The sequence below is a fragment of the Uranotaenia lowii genome, chromosome 2, assembly GCF_029784155.1.
Source record: "Uranotaenia lowii strain MFRU-FL chromosome 2, ASM2978415v1, whole genome shotgun sequence".
NCBI classification, from domain to species: domain Eukaryota; kingdom Metazoa; phylum Arthropoda; class Insecta; order Diptera; family Culicidae; genus Uranotaenia; species Uranotaenia lowii.
Genome location: NC_073692.1, coordinates 410831603 through 410848441, shown reverse-complemented (window position 1 = coordinate 410848441; position 16839 = coordinate 410831603). Strand labels below are relative to the sequence as shown.

The following is a 16839-nucleotide window of genomic DNA, read 5'->3' as shown; positions in this document are numbered from 1 at the left end:
CAAAAATTACAAAAATAACAAAAATTACAAAAATTAAAAAATAACAAAATAACAGAACTTACAAAAATGACAAAAATGACAAAAATGACAAAAATGGCATAAATAACAAAAATTTCAAATATTATTAAAATTACAAAAATAAGAAAAATTTGAAAAAATTGAAAAATTTGAAAAATTTGAAAAATTACAAAAATGACAAAAATTACAAAAATTACAAAACTTACAAAAATAACAAAAATTACAAAAATTACAAAAATTACAAAAATTAAAAAATTACAAAAATTACAAAAATAACAAAAATTACAAAAATGACAAAAATTACAAAAATTACAAAAATTACAAAAATGACAAAAATTACAAAAATTACAAAAATTACAAAAATTACAAAAATTACAAAAATTACAAAAATTACAAAAATTACAAAAATTACAAAAATTACAAAAATTACAAAAATTACAAAAATTACAAAAATTACAAAAATGACAAAAATGACAAAAATTACAAAAATTACAAAAAATACAAAAATAACAAAAATAACAAAAATTACAAAAATAACAAAAATTACAACAATTACAAAAATTACAAAAATTACGAAAATTACAAAAATTACAAAAATTACAAAAATTACAAAAATTACAAAAATTACAAAAATTACAAAAATTACAAAAATTACAAAAATGACAAAAATTACATAAATTACAAAAATGACAAAAATTACAAAGATTACAAAAATTACAAAAATGACAAAAATGACAAAAATAACTAAAAATACAAATATTACAAAAATAACAAAAATTTCAAAAATTACAAATATTACAATAATTACAAAAATTAAAAAAATTACAAAAATTAAAAAATTACAAAAATTACAAAAATTACAAAAATTACAAAAATTACAAAAATTACAAAAATTACAAAAATTACAAAAATTACAAAAATTACAAAAATTACAAAAATTACAAAAATTAAAAATTACAAATATTACAAAAATTACAAAAATTACAAAAATTACAAAAATTACAAAAATTACAAAAATTACAAAAATTACAAAAATAAGAAAAATGACAAAAATTACAAAAATTACCAAAATTACAAAAATTACAAAAATTACAAAAATTACAAAAATTACAAAAATTACAAAAATTATAAAATCAGCAAAAATGACAAAAATTACAAAAATTACAAAAATTACAAAAATTACAAAAATTACAAAAATTACAAAAATTACAAAAATTACAAAAATTACAAAAATTACAAAAATTACAAAAATTACAAAAATTACAAAAATTACAAAAATTAGAAAAATTACAAAAATTACAAAAATTACAAAAATTACAAAAATTACAAAAATTACAAAAATTACAAAAATTACAAAAATTACAAAAATTACAAAAATTACAAAAATTACAAAAATTACAAAAATTACAAAAATTACAAAAATTACAAAAATTTCAAAAATTACAAAAATTACAAAAATTACAAAAATTACAAAAATTACAAAAATTACAAAAATGACAAATATTACAAGAATTACAAAAATGACAAAAATGACAAAAATGACAAAAATGACAAAAATGACAAAAATGACAAAAATGACAAAAATGACAAAAATGACAAAAATGACAAAAATGACAAAAATGACAAAAATGACAAAAATGACAAAAATGACAAAAATGACAAAAATGACAAAAATGACAAAAATGACAAAAATGACAAAAATGACAAAAATGACAAAAATGACAAAAATGACAAAAATGACAAAAATGACAAAAATGACAAAAATGACAAAAATGACAAAAATGACAAAAATGACAAAAATGACAAAAATGACAAAAATGACAAAAATGACAAAAATGACAAAAATTACAAAAATGACAAAAATGACAAAAATGACAAAAATGACACAAATGACAAAAATGACAAAAATGACAAAAATTACAAAAATGACAAAAATGACAAAAATGACAAAAATGACACAAATGACAAAAATGACAAAAATGACAAAAATGACAAAAATGACAAAAATGACAAAAATGACAAAAATGACAAAAATGACAAAAATGACAAAAATGACAAAAATGACAAAAATGACAAAAATGACAAAAATGACAAAAATGACAAAAATGACAAAAATGACAAAAATGACAAAAATGACAAAAATGACAAAAATGACAAAAATGACAAAAATGACAAAAATGACAAAAATGACAAAAATGACAAAAATGACAAAAATGACAAAAATGACAAAAATGACAAAAATGACAAAAATGACAAAAATGACAAAAATGACAAAAATGACAAAAATGACAAAAATGACAAAAATGACAAAAATGACAAAAATGACAAAAATGACAAAAATGACAAAAATGACAAAAATGACAAAAATGACAAAAATGACAAAAATGACAAAAATGACAAAAATGACAAAAATGACAAAAATGACAAAAATGACAAAAATGACAAAAATGACAAAAATGACAAAAATGACAAAAATGACAAAAATGACAAAAATGACAAAAATGACAAAAATGACAAAAATGACAAAAATGACAAAAATGACAAAAATGACAAAAATGACAAAAATGACAAAAATGACAAAAATGACAAAAATGACAAAAATGACAAAAATGACAAAAATGACAAAAATGACAAAAATGACAAAAATGACAAAAATGACAAAAATGACAAAAATGACAAAAATGACAAAAATGACAAAAATGACAAAAATGACAAAAATGACAAAAATGACAAAAATGACAAAAATGACAAAAATGACAAAAATGACAAAAATGACAAAAATGACAAAAATGACAAAAATGACAAAAATGACAAAAATGACAAAAATGACAAAAATGACAGAAATGACAAAAATGACAAAAATGACAAAAATGACAAAAATGACAAAAATGACAAAAATGACAAAAATGACAAAAATGACAAAAATGACAAAAATGACAAAAATGACAAAAATGACAAAAATGACAAAAATGACAAAAATGACAAAAATGACAAAAATGACAAAAATGACAAAAATGACAAAAATGACAAAAATGACAAAAATGACAAAAATGACAAAAATGACAAAAATGACAAAAATGACAAAAATGACAAAAATGACAAAAATGACAAAAATGACAAAAATGACAAAAATGACAAAAATGACAAAAATGACAAAAATGACAAAAATGACAAAAATGACAAAAATGACAAAAATGACAAAAATGACAAAAATGACAAAAATGACAAAAATGACAAAAATGACAAAAATGACAAAAATGACAAAAATGACAAAAATGACAAAAATTACAAAAATGACAAAAATGACAAAAATGACAAAAATGACAAAAATGACAAAAATGACAAAAATGACAAAAATGACAAAAATGACAAAAATGACAAAAATGACAAAAATGACAAAAATGACAAAAATGACAAAAATGACAAAAATGACAAAAATGACAAAAATGACAAAAATGGCAAAAATGGCAAAAATGGCAAAAATGACAAAAAAAATGACAAAAATGACAAAAATGGCAAAAATGACAAAAATGACAAAAATGACAAATATGACAGTCAAATGACAAAAATTTTAAAAAATGACAAGAATGTTATTTTTTGTCAATTTTTCAAATTTAGTCAACTTTGCTCATTTTTCAATCTTCTCAATTTAGTCAGGTTCATTCATACTTATTTTGTCAGTACATATTGACATTTTAGTGATTTTTTTCAACTCTGTCGTTTTGCCAATTATTATGTTTCCGTCATTTCGTCATTTTTGTCATACCGGCCAGTTGAATCATTCTTGTCATTTTTGTCAATTTTGTAATTTTTGACAATTTGGTCATAATTTGCTAATTTTGTTGTTGTTTTTTTATTTTGTCATTTTAATCAATTCTGTTAGTTTTGTCAATTGTCAATTGTGTGGATTATGCCAATTTCGTCATTGCATTGCTTAACTTACAAAAATGTTAAAAATTAACAAATATAAACATTTTGAAAACACAACACAAATATAAACATTTTTTATAAAAATCAACGATCATTAGACTCTACATGTCATAATCTGTGTAATTTCTCGCTTTCTTCATTCTGTAGGTTACCAGAGCAACCATTGATTGATTTGAAACATCTACCAGCACGCATTAGTAGGCCAAGCGTGGTAGATGCAACTCTATCAATCTGTATTCACCACTTCATAGAAGTTGGCCTTTCATGTCTTCTGACTTTCTATCCGTTTATAAAATTTCAAATTCTTAAGATGTTCTTTCTAAAAATGACATCTCTTCTCACCGATATGGCCGATAAATCAAGTAACAAACATAAATTTTGGTGAAAAATCTCTTCTTAAAAAATATAAATGATTTCGAAATTTTATGTGTAGAAGAAAACATCTCGTGAGGTGTTCACGAACCTTCGAGGAGATGGGGCTTAAACCTTTTGTTCTCCAAAATCATCCTTCCGTAACATTTTTTCAAACATACTGGTAAAATAGACTTTGTCTCATATAGTAGAGTTTTGCCATGAGCTGCACAGAAACCAATGAACAGTTTCCCAGTGTTCTTATCAACGAGCATAACATAGTTTTCCGTTCGTGGAGTCACGTTTCTAGATTGAAAACAACAAAAAACGGCTCTCGATATTTGGGTTATGATAATTTTCGAAAGCATCCCCTTTCTTTCTCACATTCTAGCGAAAATCGTCTCGAATCATGAGTTCTAGTTTATCAGTCGAACCACTTGTTGTCGGTTCATATTCGTTGCCGTATAAAATTTAGTACAGTGACAAAGACATTTGAACTTGTAATTTTTGTTTAAAAAAAGTTGATACTTACAACAATTTAGAAGAAAAAATTCTTCAAACTAAGCTGACTAATAGAAAAAAGATACTTTATGATACGGAAGTACTGCGATACGCGATATCGCGGTGAATAATTCTTCAAATACTTACAAACACCTAATAAGATACCTAGCTGGGGCTCTTCGGTTGTTATCAGTTATCGTTACATTCAAAAGACCAGTGAATGGAGCAGCATCGGGGCCGATTATTTATTTACAAACTGAAGCCGTCGGAAATATTTTCATGAGTGGGAGCTGAGCAACGCAGAAGATCTGACTAGAATTATAAGTGTTAAGTTTAGAGCTGTTTATTAGTTTAAAAGTGAGAAATATTCTCAAAAATGGGTCTCTGCTGTGGATCAGATGGACCTGAGCGGGTCGTCAGACATTCCGTCCAAGATGTTTTGGATCCGTCCGAAAGTAAGAACTCATGTTTATTGGATAACCCTATTTTTTGTCAGTTTATCATTTGTAGACTAATTTCGTTTTTTTTATCTCATTTCTTACAGGTCAACCTCTCAAATTCGATCCGGACTTCAAGGGTCCTCTGTCAAAACGGTCCTGTACGGACATCCCATGCCTGTTTCTTTTTGTTGTGTTCCTAGGATGTTGGGGAGCCGTCGCCTATTACGGTAAATCAAAGTAACCAGCTTTTTTAGGTAAAAACAACCCAAAACATCTCCCTCTTAAAAAATTTCAGCCATAAACCATGGCAACCTGGATCGGTTGCTGGTGCCAACGAATTCGGTAGGGCTGAAGTGTGGAATCGACAGCGAGGTGCAGCATGAGCCCTATCTGGTGTTCTTCGACATCAGCAAGTGCGCCCAGTACGATGTGCCGCTGTATGGGTGCAAAACGCCGCAGGTTTGCGTGGCCGAGTGTCCGAAGGAAAATTTCGGCTTCTCGATGGCAGCCTGTAGCAGCGCAACGCTGGAAGAAATCAAGAAGCGGTTGATCTGTGAGCATACCGTGCGAAAGGATCAGATCAGCACCTGTCAGCAGATCGAGACCTACGTCAATGGGGAGCGCTGTGCGAAAGCCTATCTGAAGTCCGTCCCACGTGAGTAGACTGATCTCTTTGAATACTATTTGTCGTATCCCGTCGTTGTGAATTTCTCAATTCGAATCAGCTATACCACTAACCTCGACTATTTCCGGCAAAAGTCGCTAATAGAATGACGAATATTTCGTACCTCGTCAAGTTCCTCACATGTTTGTATTATCTGTCCCTTTTCTCCTTAAGACTTTTCTAACATTCCTACTCTACTTCTAGTCCCGTTGTTGTCTGAGTGTGAACAGGATCGATGTTTATTGCTTTTTACAGATTTCTACAGTTGATTTCAACTCATATTTCACCTTCGACACTGAATCAAATTCATTTCAGTTTTCTTCATACATAATCCTTATATTTCTCATTCACTACACTATTGTCATTGAATGGTTCTGGTGTATTTACTGTTAAATGTTTTCGCATCCGGATGTCAACGAATGACTGTTATTATCGATGTCATGCTTAATTGTCCTGAATTGATGGAATCGGAACAACAGTAGCGCAGCTGTAATTAAATTTGGTTTAGTAAATTATGAACCTCTTGGTATGATAAAACCAGAATCTGAAACTGTGAAAAAACGTGATTCCCTATGGCACTATTTTTTTGAAGCCGAAAAAATGGAAAAATTATAGGAAATTTCATTCATACGAATGCTCGCACGTGATTCACTGCGTTTTGTGTTCATGAAAATTCGCTGAAGACTTCCCACGGTTCATCATAGCAAAGAAACTTACAAGTGGTCCTTCGAACCGGATCGAATAGCTGATCTTCCGTAAGAATATCTACCGATTTATGTTGTTGTTGTAGAAAATGAAAGCCATAGTTTTGGATTCAAAACGACACAAGATGAAGCAAAAGTTAAACACTAAACCTAAGAAACTTGAGTTGCTGTTACACAACCGTAGAATTCGTAAGTACCAAGGCAATATCCAAGACTTTTGATCCTCCTGCCGTTCGGAAGGCTCTCGGAGATTCAATCGATTGTGATGATTGAATCTCCGAGAGCATTCCGAACGGGTCGGATTTCGAGATTCCTCAAGCCTGGGTCTCCAAGTTCAGTCCAAGTATTTAGTCCAAGAATTGAATATTACCAGGTGCTGTCAAATCTCAAAACCAGAGGCTGGCAGGCGCACCGCACCAAAATATTGTATTCCATGCTCATGATGAGTAAAGAAAATTTTCGAAGGTCTGATCCACGTTCCGTCGTAAAATCCTCGATCTCCGAGTTTTTAGTTAACTTCGTATAAATATACCGCATTGTCCGCATATTTAATAACTGTTAGTAGACTAAATTCCTTCTTGGCGGCTCATCTTGGGGGCTTCGTTGAAGTTCCGACTTTGATTGATAACGGGCTCAAAGCTTTTTTCTTGAGGAGCGTCAATCACAACTTGGATCACAACTACCACATGTGTGACACTAACTCGCTAGATCGATTGTCGTTAGGCAATCAGATAGACCCTGACAGTCCCTAGAACACCAACAACGAACACACTTACTTCGTTACGCATAACGGATATGATATGAGGGACTATTCACTGTCCATTCTAAAACTCCTCCTCAGTGATAGTCTCTTAGGTACTACGGCGACGATAATCCAAGCATTTATGCAAATTTGGTCTGCTTCGTTGCTCCCAGAGGTTTGGTTTAAATGTCTGCAGTCATTTCTTCAGTTAAACAGTAGATAAGCTGGACGTCTTTCTTCTTGCAGAATTTTTTTTTATTGAGTGTTCCCTGGTATAAGTGTGCTTGACTCTTATCACTTTTCCGATCGAACAAAGGCAATACAGCTTTAGTTGTCTTCATCAAATACCGTTGCACTCTTCTGCACACAGCCCCAATCTCTCAGCAGTCTCCGTAACCATATTGCTTCTCGGCACGCACTTAGAGTTGTGTATTCGGCTTCCATTGATGACAAAATTAATTGATGACTGCCGACGACTGTTCCATAAAATGGCCACGCCTTTGAACAGGAAGCAGAACCCCGTGGTAGATTTATGAGATTCGTGGTCGCCTACCCAATCCGCGTCACAGTATCCGATCATTTGCTCTCCTTGACCAGTGAACTTCAGTGTCCATTGCTTAGCTCCGATCAGGTACCGGAAGATCCTTTTTGCGGCTATCCAGTCGGATTCGAAGGAGTTCTGCTGCTGTGCGATGTACTGACAGATATGTTTTACCGATCATGTACGACTATGTACAACAATGCGCCTACCAAGCTCCGATATTTCGTAGAATCAGCTTAGGGTCTGCGGTGGCCTTCTAGTTGAAGATCGATGTAGCTGCTAAGACTTATACTGTAAGTCCCATTTTTCCTTTCAATCTGCATACCCAAGAAGAAAGTGAGATCTCCGAAGCAAGTGATGTCAAAATTTTTCTTAAGTTCGTTGTACATCTTCAAGGTATCGGCCTCTTACTTGCGCTCCACGACAATGTCATCAACGTATATTAAAACAAAGACAAGGCTGCCCTCGACGACTTTTGTATACAGACACAAATCAACAAGACTTTGTTCGAATCCCATTTTAACAAGGGACTCGAGTAGCTTGCGGTTCCAGCATCTTGCCGACTGCTTCGGTCCATAGAATTTACTAATATCGTCGATCATAATCATTAAAAAACGATATCCTCGGGGGGTCGACACATCCAATGGCCCAGCAAGATCAGTGTGAACTAACTCCAGAAAAGCTCCAGCCCCCTTAGGTAGGTAAATGCTGTTTTACTCAACATTTATACGATCATATTATAATGTATGAGGAACGTTTATCAAAACAGAATAAGAAAATAGATAAAAAATGTTTCCTGGGACGCCTCCTTCCAGGCGCTGGAGAGTTACCAGATTCTATTGCTCCCTTAAAAGTCCTTGGCTCTGGTCCGGTCAAGGTTTAGGCGACGTTTACTCGATCTTCAAAACGTACTGGAGGCACACTTTTGGTTGTCCGGTTTGAACAGTGGATATATTCTTCTGGAGCAAAACCTTCGAGTATCAATTCACTATCAGACGCACCCAGCATCTGGGAAGCACTATCATATAAACTGTCATTTCATCAGCCGAACGACCTCTTCCATTGGATCCTCCTGAATTTTCGGACTGTTCAAATATACGACCATCTCCGATTCAGTGCAGTTCAGCTTTTCAATACCGCGTGTCGATTCTTGGACTTCCAATTCCATCTCCAAAAATTTCGCATCTCGGCTTATTATGATGAGGTTCGCTGCCGTACTCCACACCCTCCACCATCAGAGCGAATGGTTTTCGGTTTCCGATAAAACTGATTTTCTTCGTAAGCCACGTATTCTCGAACCTTTTCATATACCTCAGATTTGTTTTTCAAAACATAAATAACGATTAACTTACTAATATCGTTGATCATGATCATTACAAAACGATATCCTCGGGGGTCGGTACATCCAATGGTCCAGCAAGATCAGTGTGAACTAACTCCAGAATAGCTGAAGATTTCAATTCTAAAGCCGGATACTGATTCCGTACGATTTTTCATTTGCAGAATACTGTACACACCGTTTTAACACCGCAATCCAACAGCTTCAATCCGTTGCCCAGCTCCTCCCAGGACATGACACAGTTGATCATTCTGATTGATGCCGCTCAGGGAGTCACAGATCTCGAGCCTGATCCATTCGATTTCAAAGAAAGATAGAAGTCATACAAATCTGCAAATCCTAAGATAGCTAAGTGAAATGCGAGTACTTATCAATCTTTTAGATAACCGGAAGATTGACAAAGCAGGCGTACATCTAAATACTATGGCATTTTCCTTTTTTTTTTTTTCATAATGTCCTAACAGGATCCCGAGATTTGGCTTCAAAAACTGTTCATTAAACAACACTCCGACACGCAAATCGAGTTGTCAACCGCACTTCCTCCGGTCGCACCCACAATTCGAGGTCCTGACCAAACGAAACTTGTGTCGAACCCTGACACCTCAATACTACAATACTTCTTCTGCGCAGATTTGATGAACATTTGTCGAAGGCCTCTCGGGGATTTAGTGGTAGTTCCCTAAGACGTACGTCTGCAATCGGTTGGTATTGTAGGCACGTTTCCACTCTGGACGCAGGGAGGAACTAGATCCCAGCGCGACTTTTGACTCATAATTTCAGGTTTATCTCTTACTCTCTTAAGTCCACCTAGGACCTATGTTATTGGGTTTCACTGTCGTTAAACAATCCCGTAATGATGAGAGATTCTCTCTCTTCCAAAACTCGAGATCAAACATACCTCTCCTTTGCATAACCCAAGACTTGATCTCTCCTCTGACAACTCGATATTTGACCTTTCCTCGTAATGACCAGATTCCGCGGGGTGGTTACGATATCCTACTCACGCACGCGGCGCGGCATTCCAAGGCCTCCAAAGGTGAAGTTTTATCCTTCTCGTTCCTCACATCCAGGGTAGCTACCGCGCTGAAGTGGTCACCTCTCCTCTTGGTCAACCTGGTCCCTACGAAAACGTCATCCTACACCGAGTCAAATGGCTCACTCGGCCCAACGATTTCCACTGCGAAGAAGGTAAAGTCTTATCCCCGCAGCTTCGACTGTTGGGAACGCAGAAGATGTTGGCTTATCTTTGTAGCTTCGAACCATGAAGTCGGACGCACTCTACTGACAGCCTCCCGTCGATTGGGTCAATCATCTCCAAACGACTTTTTTTTATTAGTTGATCACCCAGGTGGTAAATCCTTTTTACGGATTGCAATCCAAGGCGCGGCGAGCCACCGCGTCTCCCCAGTTTGCTACTCTGGGTCCATGGGTGCAATTGGTGACTCAAGATACTATGTACCCCTACACCATAAAGTCCACCTGGGGCCTCTGGCCATATTTCCCAACAAAGGCTATACCCGTGATGGGAAGACCATACTCGCGCAAAGCGCTCCACGGCAATTCTCGTTTATACGTACTACACCAGCAATCGTCATCCACTTTGCTGTCACGATTCACGACTCACGGGTTGACAGTCCGTTCGCCGCTACTCGTGACACGAGTCCTACATTCCACCTCTTGCCAAAATTCGAGACGTCATGACCCGCCTCTCCTCGTGACTCGAGACCCTCTAACACTTATGCTCTTGACACAATTTGAGACGTCTTGACCCGCCTTTCTTCGTGTCTTGAGGTCCCTCTCTCAATCCGTCTCTTAACCCAATTCGAGACGAGAACAACTCGCCTCTCCTCGGGTCTGAAGATGTCACAACATCCAACTAGTTCTCCGTCACGACTCTTCGAGACTCATCCTGAGGCCCATCCACTGGGCGCCACATGTTACGGCACAAGGCCCTCTGTCCGTCGTGAGTCGATCGTATCCGCGAATCGGGGCCAGGAACCTCCCCAAAAGGCGGATCGATCAAAACCCGCTCGAACACCCGCTCCCTCTTGCAACTGAGCAGTGGTACCAAGGTTCCGAGTCGCACCACACTTGGCACGCAGCTCGTCGGCGGGTTGGCTGCTCCAAGTGTGACGTGTAGTTCTCTTGGCCGTACGCCTACAGGTGACAAGTCTGTAGACACGTTTCCACTCTGCACCACGGGGAGGTGGAACTACGTCGCAAAACAACCCCCAAGCGACTTATGATGCATACTTCACGTAAACCTGTTTCTCCCGAAAGTTCACCTGAGGCCTCTTATCTTGCGTCTCACCTAAAACTATCGTTAAACTACCCTCCAATTGAGGAAGGTCACCCCACTTGTAGTAAAACCTCTCTCTTTTACAACTTAAAATCACGCATACTCTCCTCTACTTGACTCAAGGCCTGATCTCTCTTCTGACAACGTCACGACTCGGATGTTTATCGACGAAAACGTCATCGTCACCGACTCGAATGATTCGTCTGGCGTCGCGAGCCATCCTATTCCATGGATATTCCCTGCCAATGAAACAACGTTATTCCCTACGATATCCACTACGAGGAAGGGACCTTCACATCCAGAAGCATAAATGATCACCTCTTCTCTGGGCCAACCTGGTTCTGTTCAACGTCTCGATGACAGAGCGAATGTGATCTACAGTGCTACGACCGTCTCTGGATCACCATCTCCGTGATCATAGAGCTCTCTGAAAAGTGTCAAAACGTTTATTTCTGCCACTTTTTGGGGAGTTTTATGAGGGCGGAAGTATGCCAATGCCAAACCTTAGGCTTGAAAGCGAGCAGGGTTTTTGTTCAGGCGAGTAGAGTAGTCTGGGAAACCGTTGACTTCACGACAGTCTTCATGAAGAATGAGAATACAATGTCACCGGATAGTTAGACCCTAATTTCTAATGGGCCTAGGTCCAACAAGGCTCGTATAGTCCATAAGGACCATGGCCCTTCAGGTCATCTCTTGTTCAGCAGTTTGCATCGTACTCTACCTACTGGTATCCATTTTAAATATTTTTTCATTGCATACCTGATTAAAACCTAATGACAGCCACTTCTAATTAATTGAGTTTCCAGAGACCTTTAATATAATAACAGTCAGCTGTAAAGGCTTTTCTCTACAATTCGGTCAAGAAATTTTAGATAAGCGCCGATGTGGTCTAGCGGCTAGGTATATACACGGCTACCGGAATACCTGTAAGTAAATTAGCCACCCTGATTGCCTCGTTCTTCCAAACTATACTCATATTAACACACACAATACATTCACTCAATAACAGTTCATATGAAGCTATGGGGTCCAAGTATGATGTACACGCTGCATTGGAGATTTGTCGAACTTAATAATCTAAGAATTCATGTGAGCACATGCTTAGACAGGAACTGCGGTGAATCCGTGCACCCATGGCGGATAACCAACATACATAGGAACAAGGAATTGTAGTGATAAAGATTGTGCTGACCCACTCTACCATTAGCACGAGAATTTTTGCAACAAAAACGTATGTGTATCACATGATGGTTTTCATGAGCTTATGACAATGCCGTTTGGGCTAAACTTTATCTTGGCAGTTTTCCAGCGTGAGATGAAGGATGTCAGGAAACGGAATTCTGAGTTTTTTTCAGCTGCGCTACTGTCCTTGTTATATTCAATAAAAAAATCTAAAAAAAACAAAGTTCACATAACATTGATTTTAACAATCCTAAAGAAGGTTTCATGTCCCCGTTCCCCCGGCTAACCTACTCCCATTACTTCCAGTCGCGAAGCGTTGTATTTCTGATCTCCCGGACACGGAGTGTCCCTACTATCCACCGAAAGTACTTGCACATTACCAACTGCCGCCACCAGCACCACCATCAGCCTGGGCGGAACCATCTTACAACCTCACATCGTCATCATCGGAACGTTCCGGACGACAGCTAACGGCCTACCCAGTCCGAACCCAAGCTCAAGCCTCGAAAGACTGCGCCAACCAGCGCAGACTTGGTCGACAATTGTTGGTCGAACGGGCTAGCAAATTGCAGTCCTACTTTGCCCGCTACGTTGACAATGTCCTCTCGCATCTGACGAACGATTCCCGTATCCATCAGGTTGGTTTATGGCCGGAATCAGGAAGATTTTCCTCTTTTTGAAGCGAGTGCCTTAGCTAGTTTGAAACTAACCCGAATTTGAAACCATCACTATCGAAGATTGAAGGAAGTTTGTGTTCCGTAACGACTAATCGCTTGCAGTAATTTAGCCGTCTTTTTGGTGTTTTGTCGACTGTCAATTTGTGCCGTGTCTTGTAGTGTCTTGACTAACCCAATAACCCAATTAAAAACTAATCGATCTATAACGATTTTTTACACCATTTTACAGCTAGATTAGCCTATCTTTAAAAAAACACTTCTCTCTATTGTTCTCTTATTTTTTCCGATTTGCACAACTACGAACCACAAATCATCGTAACCAATTGTTTGCGTGTGTAATGTTTTGATGCTTACCCAATCGAAAAACAAAAACCAAAAAAAATACACCCGTATTGCTAAACTTTGCCGCAACATACTGCTAATACTGCTAATCCTGAACAATGCACTTCATCGACGACGATAACATCGAAAAAAAAACGTCGCAGTCTCGAAACGCTGCCTGCCGGATCTTGATTCAGTGAAAGACATCCCGAAGGAGATCGTCGATGCCATTTTCAATATCAAGCTGTTTGCCGGGGTAAGATTGAACAATGAAAAAAAAATCGGAAAAGTGTACGAAGGACAGTCGATTTTTTTTCAAATCAATACAACAATCAAACAAATTTCGTAACTTTTACTTGCTTTAGCTTTAAATTACTTGATTTCCAACAAGCCGAATGATCAATTCGTTTCAACTCTCCGACTGCTCAACTTTTTTAAGTTGTAACCTTTTGTCCTCATCGAGTTTTTGACTTTTCGTGTTTTCGTCTTTTCGACTTTTGAACTTGATTTTTTCAAACTATCGACTTTAAGAATCTTCAATATCGACTTTTCATCTTATGGACTATGCAACTTTTGAGCGTTCAACTTTGCGACTTTTTGACTTTTTAACTTTTCAACTGGTCGATCTATCGACATATAAATTTATCAACTTTTTGATTTTTCGATTTGTTTCTTCTTTTTTAATTTTACTTTTTCACGTTTTGACTTTCGGATGTTTAGCTTCTCGACTTTTCGATTTGTCGACTTTCAAATGTTCGGCTTATTGATTTTTCGCTTTTTTAACTTTCTGTTTTTCGTTTTTTTGACTTTTAAACTTTTTAATGACTCTTTGACGACTTTTTCAAAACTTGTTCATAACTTTTTGGCAAATATTTGAAGATTTTTAATGACGTTGCTGACATTTCGAAGATTTTTCGACAAATTTTTGAAATCCTTGTGACAAATTTTTGATGATTTTTTGAAGACAATTTTTGGACCAGTTTTTTACGACTTTTCGAACAATTTTTGAAGACCTTTTTTCATATTTTTGAAAGCTTTTTGACGACGTTATAATGATTTTTGAACGACTTTTTGCAGACTTTATGACGACTTTTGGAAACGTCTAAACGATTTTTTTACTTTGTTGGAATATTTTTGAGGACTTTTGACAACGACGCTTTTTTGACGACTTTATACCAATTTTCGATGGGTTTTTCACAATTTGAAGAATTTGATAATTAGTGTAATGACTTCTTGATGATTATTTATGGACTTTTTGACTGTTATCGACTGTTCTAGTTTTTTTTAATTTTTCCTAATTTTTTTTCAGTTTTTTCAGACTTTTTACTTTGTTAATTTTTGAAACTTTTGTTTTCGTATTATTCCACTTCTTTTTCTTTTATTGTCTTTTTCTTAGTTGTTTTACTTTTATGGCCTATTTAAACATTTTTCACTATTTCTACTTCTTAACTTAATTGCAAATTATTAAAAAAAAAACAAAGAAGGCAGAAAGATAAAAAAAAGTCAAAAACTTCGACTCTTTCTGATTTTTTCGACTCTTTTTGACTCTTTTTGACTCTTTTGACTCTTTTTGACTCTTTTTGACTCTTTTTGACTCTTTTTGACTCTTTTTGACTCTTTTTGACTCTTTTTGACTCTTTTTGACTCTTTTTGACTCTTTTTGACTCTTTTTGACTCTTTTTGACTCTTTTTGACTCTTTTTGACTCTTTTTGACTCTTTTTGACTCTTTTTGACTCTTTTTGACTCTTTTTGGCTCTTTTTGACTCTTTTTGACTCTTTTTGACTCTTGTTGACACTTTTTGAATCTTTTTGACACCTTTTGACTCTTTTTGATTATTTTTGACTCTTTTTGACTCTATTTGTGTCTTTTTGGACTAATTAATTTTTTTGACTATTTTGGTTTTTTGACTTTTTTTTTATTTTTTTTTAATTTTCTTACCTTTTTGACTTCTTTGAATTTTAAAACTTTTTTTTTTGACTTTTTTGACTTTTTTTAACTTTTTTTGACTTTTTTGACTTTTTGACTTATTTGACTTTTTTGACTATTTTGACTTTTTTGACTTTTTTTGACTTATTTGATTTTTTTTAATTTTTTTGACTTCTTTGACTTTCTTGACTGTTTTGGCATTTTTGACTTTTTTGACTTTTTTTACTTTTTTGAAATTTTTGACTTTTTTAATTATTTTTGTCTTTTTTGACTTTTTTGTCTTTTTTATTTTTTTTTTTGTCTTTTTTGACTTTTTTGACTTTTTTGACTTTTTTGATATTTTTGACATTTTTGACATTTTTTGACATTTTTGACATTTTTGAAATTTTTGAAATCTTTGACATTTTTGACATCTTTGACATTTTTAACATTTTTAACATTTTTGACATTTTTGATAATTTTGACTTTTTTGACATTTTTGACATTTTAGACATTTTTGAGATTTTTGACATTTTTGAGATTTTTGAGATTTTTGACATTTTTGACATTTTTGACATTTTTGACATTTTTGACATTTTTGACATTTTTGACATTTTTGACATTTTTGACATTTTTGACATTTTTGACATTTTTGACATTTTTGACATTTTTGACATTTTTGACATTTTTGACATTTTTGACATTTTTGACATTTTTGACATTTTTGACATTTTTGACATTTTTAATATTTTTGACATTTTTGACATTTTTGATATTTTTGACATTTTTGACATTTTTGACATTTTTGACATTTTTGACATTTTTGACATTTTTGACATTTTTGACATTTTTGACATTTTTGACATTTTTGTCATTTTTGACATTTTTGTCACTTTTGACATTTTTGACATTTTTGATAGTTTTGACTTTTTTGACTTTTATGACATTTTTGTCATTTTAGACTTTTTTGACTTTTTTGACTTTTTTGATTTTTTTTTGACTTTTTTGACTTTTTTTATTATTTTGACCATTTGGACTTTTTTTTCTTTTTTGTCATTTTTGTCATTTTTGTAATTTTTGTCATTTTTGACATTTTTGATATTTTTGACATTTTTGATATTTTTGGCATTTTTGTTATCTTTGTTATTTTTGTCATTCATGACATTTTTGTCTTTTTTGATAGTTTTGCTTTTTTTTATTTTTTTGACTTTAATGACTTTTTT

The 16839-nt window shown here is 34.4% G+C and overlaps 1 protein-coding gene across 6 annotated transcripts in view; it reads left to right on the top strand.

Annotated features, from left to right (window-relative positions):
- LOC129743810 (choline transporter-like 2) overlaps nt 1–16839 on the top strand; it is a 79649-nt gene that overhangs the window by 50814 nt on the left and 11996 nt on the right. For 3 of the 6 annotated variants that reach the window (XM_055736007.1, XM_055736008.1, XM_055736009.1), the window contains exons 3-5: nt 5345–5467; nt 5536–5895; nt 13018–13349. In XM_055736007.1, coding sequence (XP_055591982.1) covers nt 5345–5467; nt 5536–5895; nt 13018–13349 — 815 coding nt within the window. Of the gene's footprint in view, nt 1–5012; nt 5256–5344; nt 5468–5535; nt 5896–13017; nt 13350–13873; nt 13966–16839 lie in introns of all 6 variants that reach the window. The other 3 variants (XM_055736005.1, XM_055736006.1, XM_055736010.1) reach the window with 2 other exon arrangements.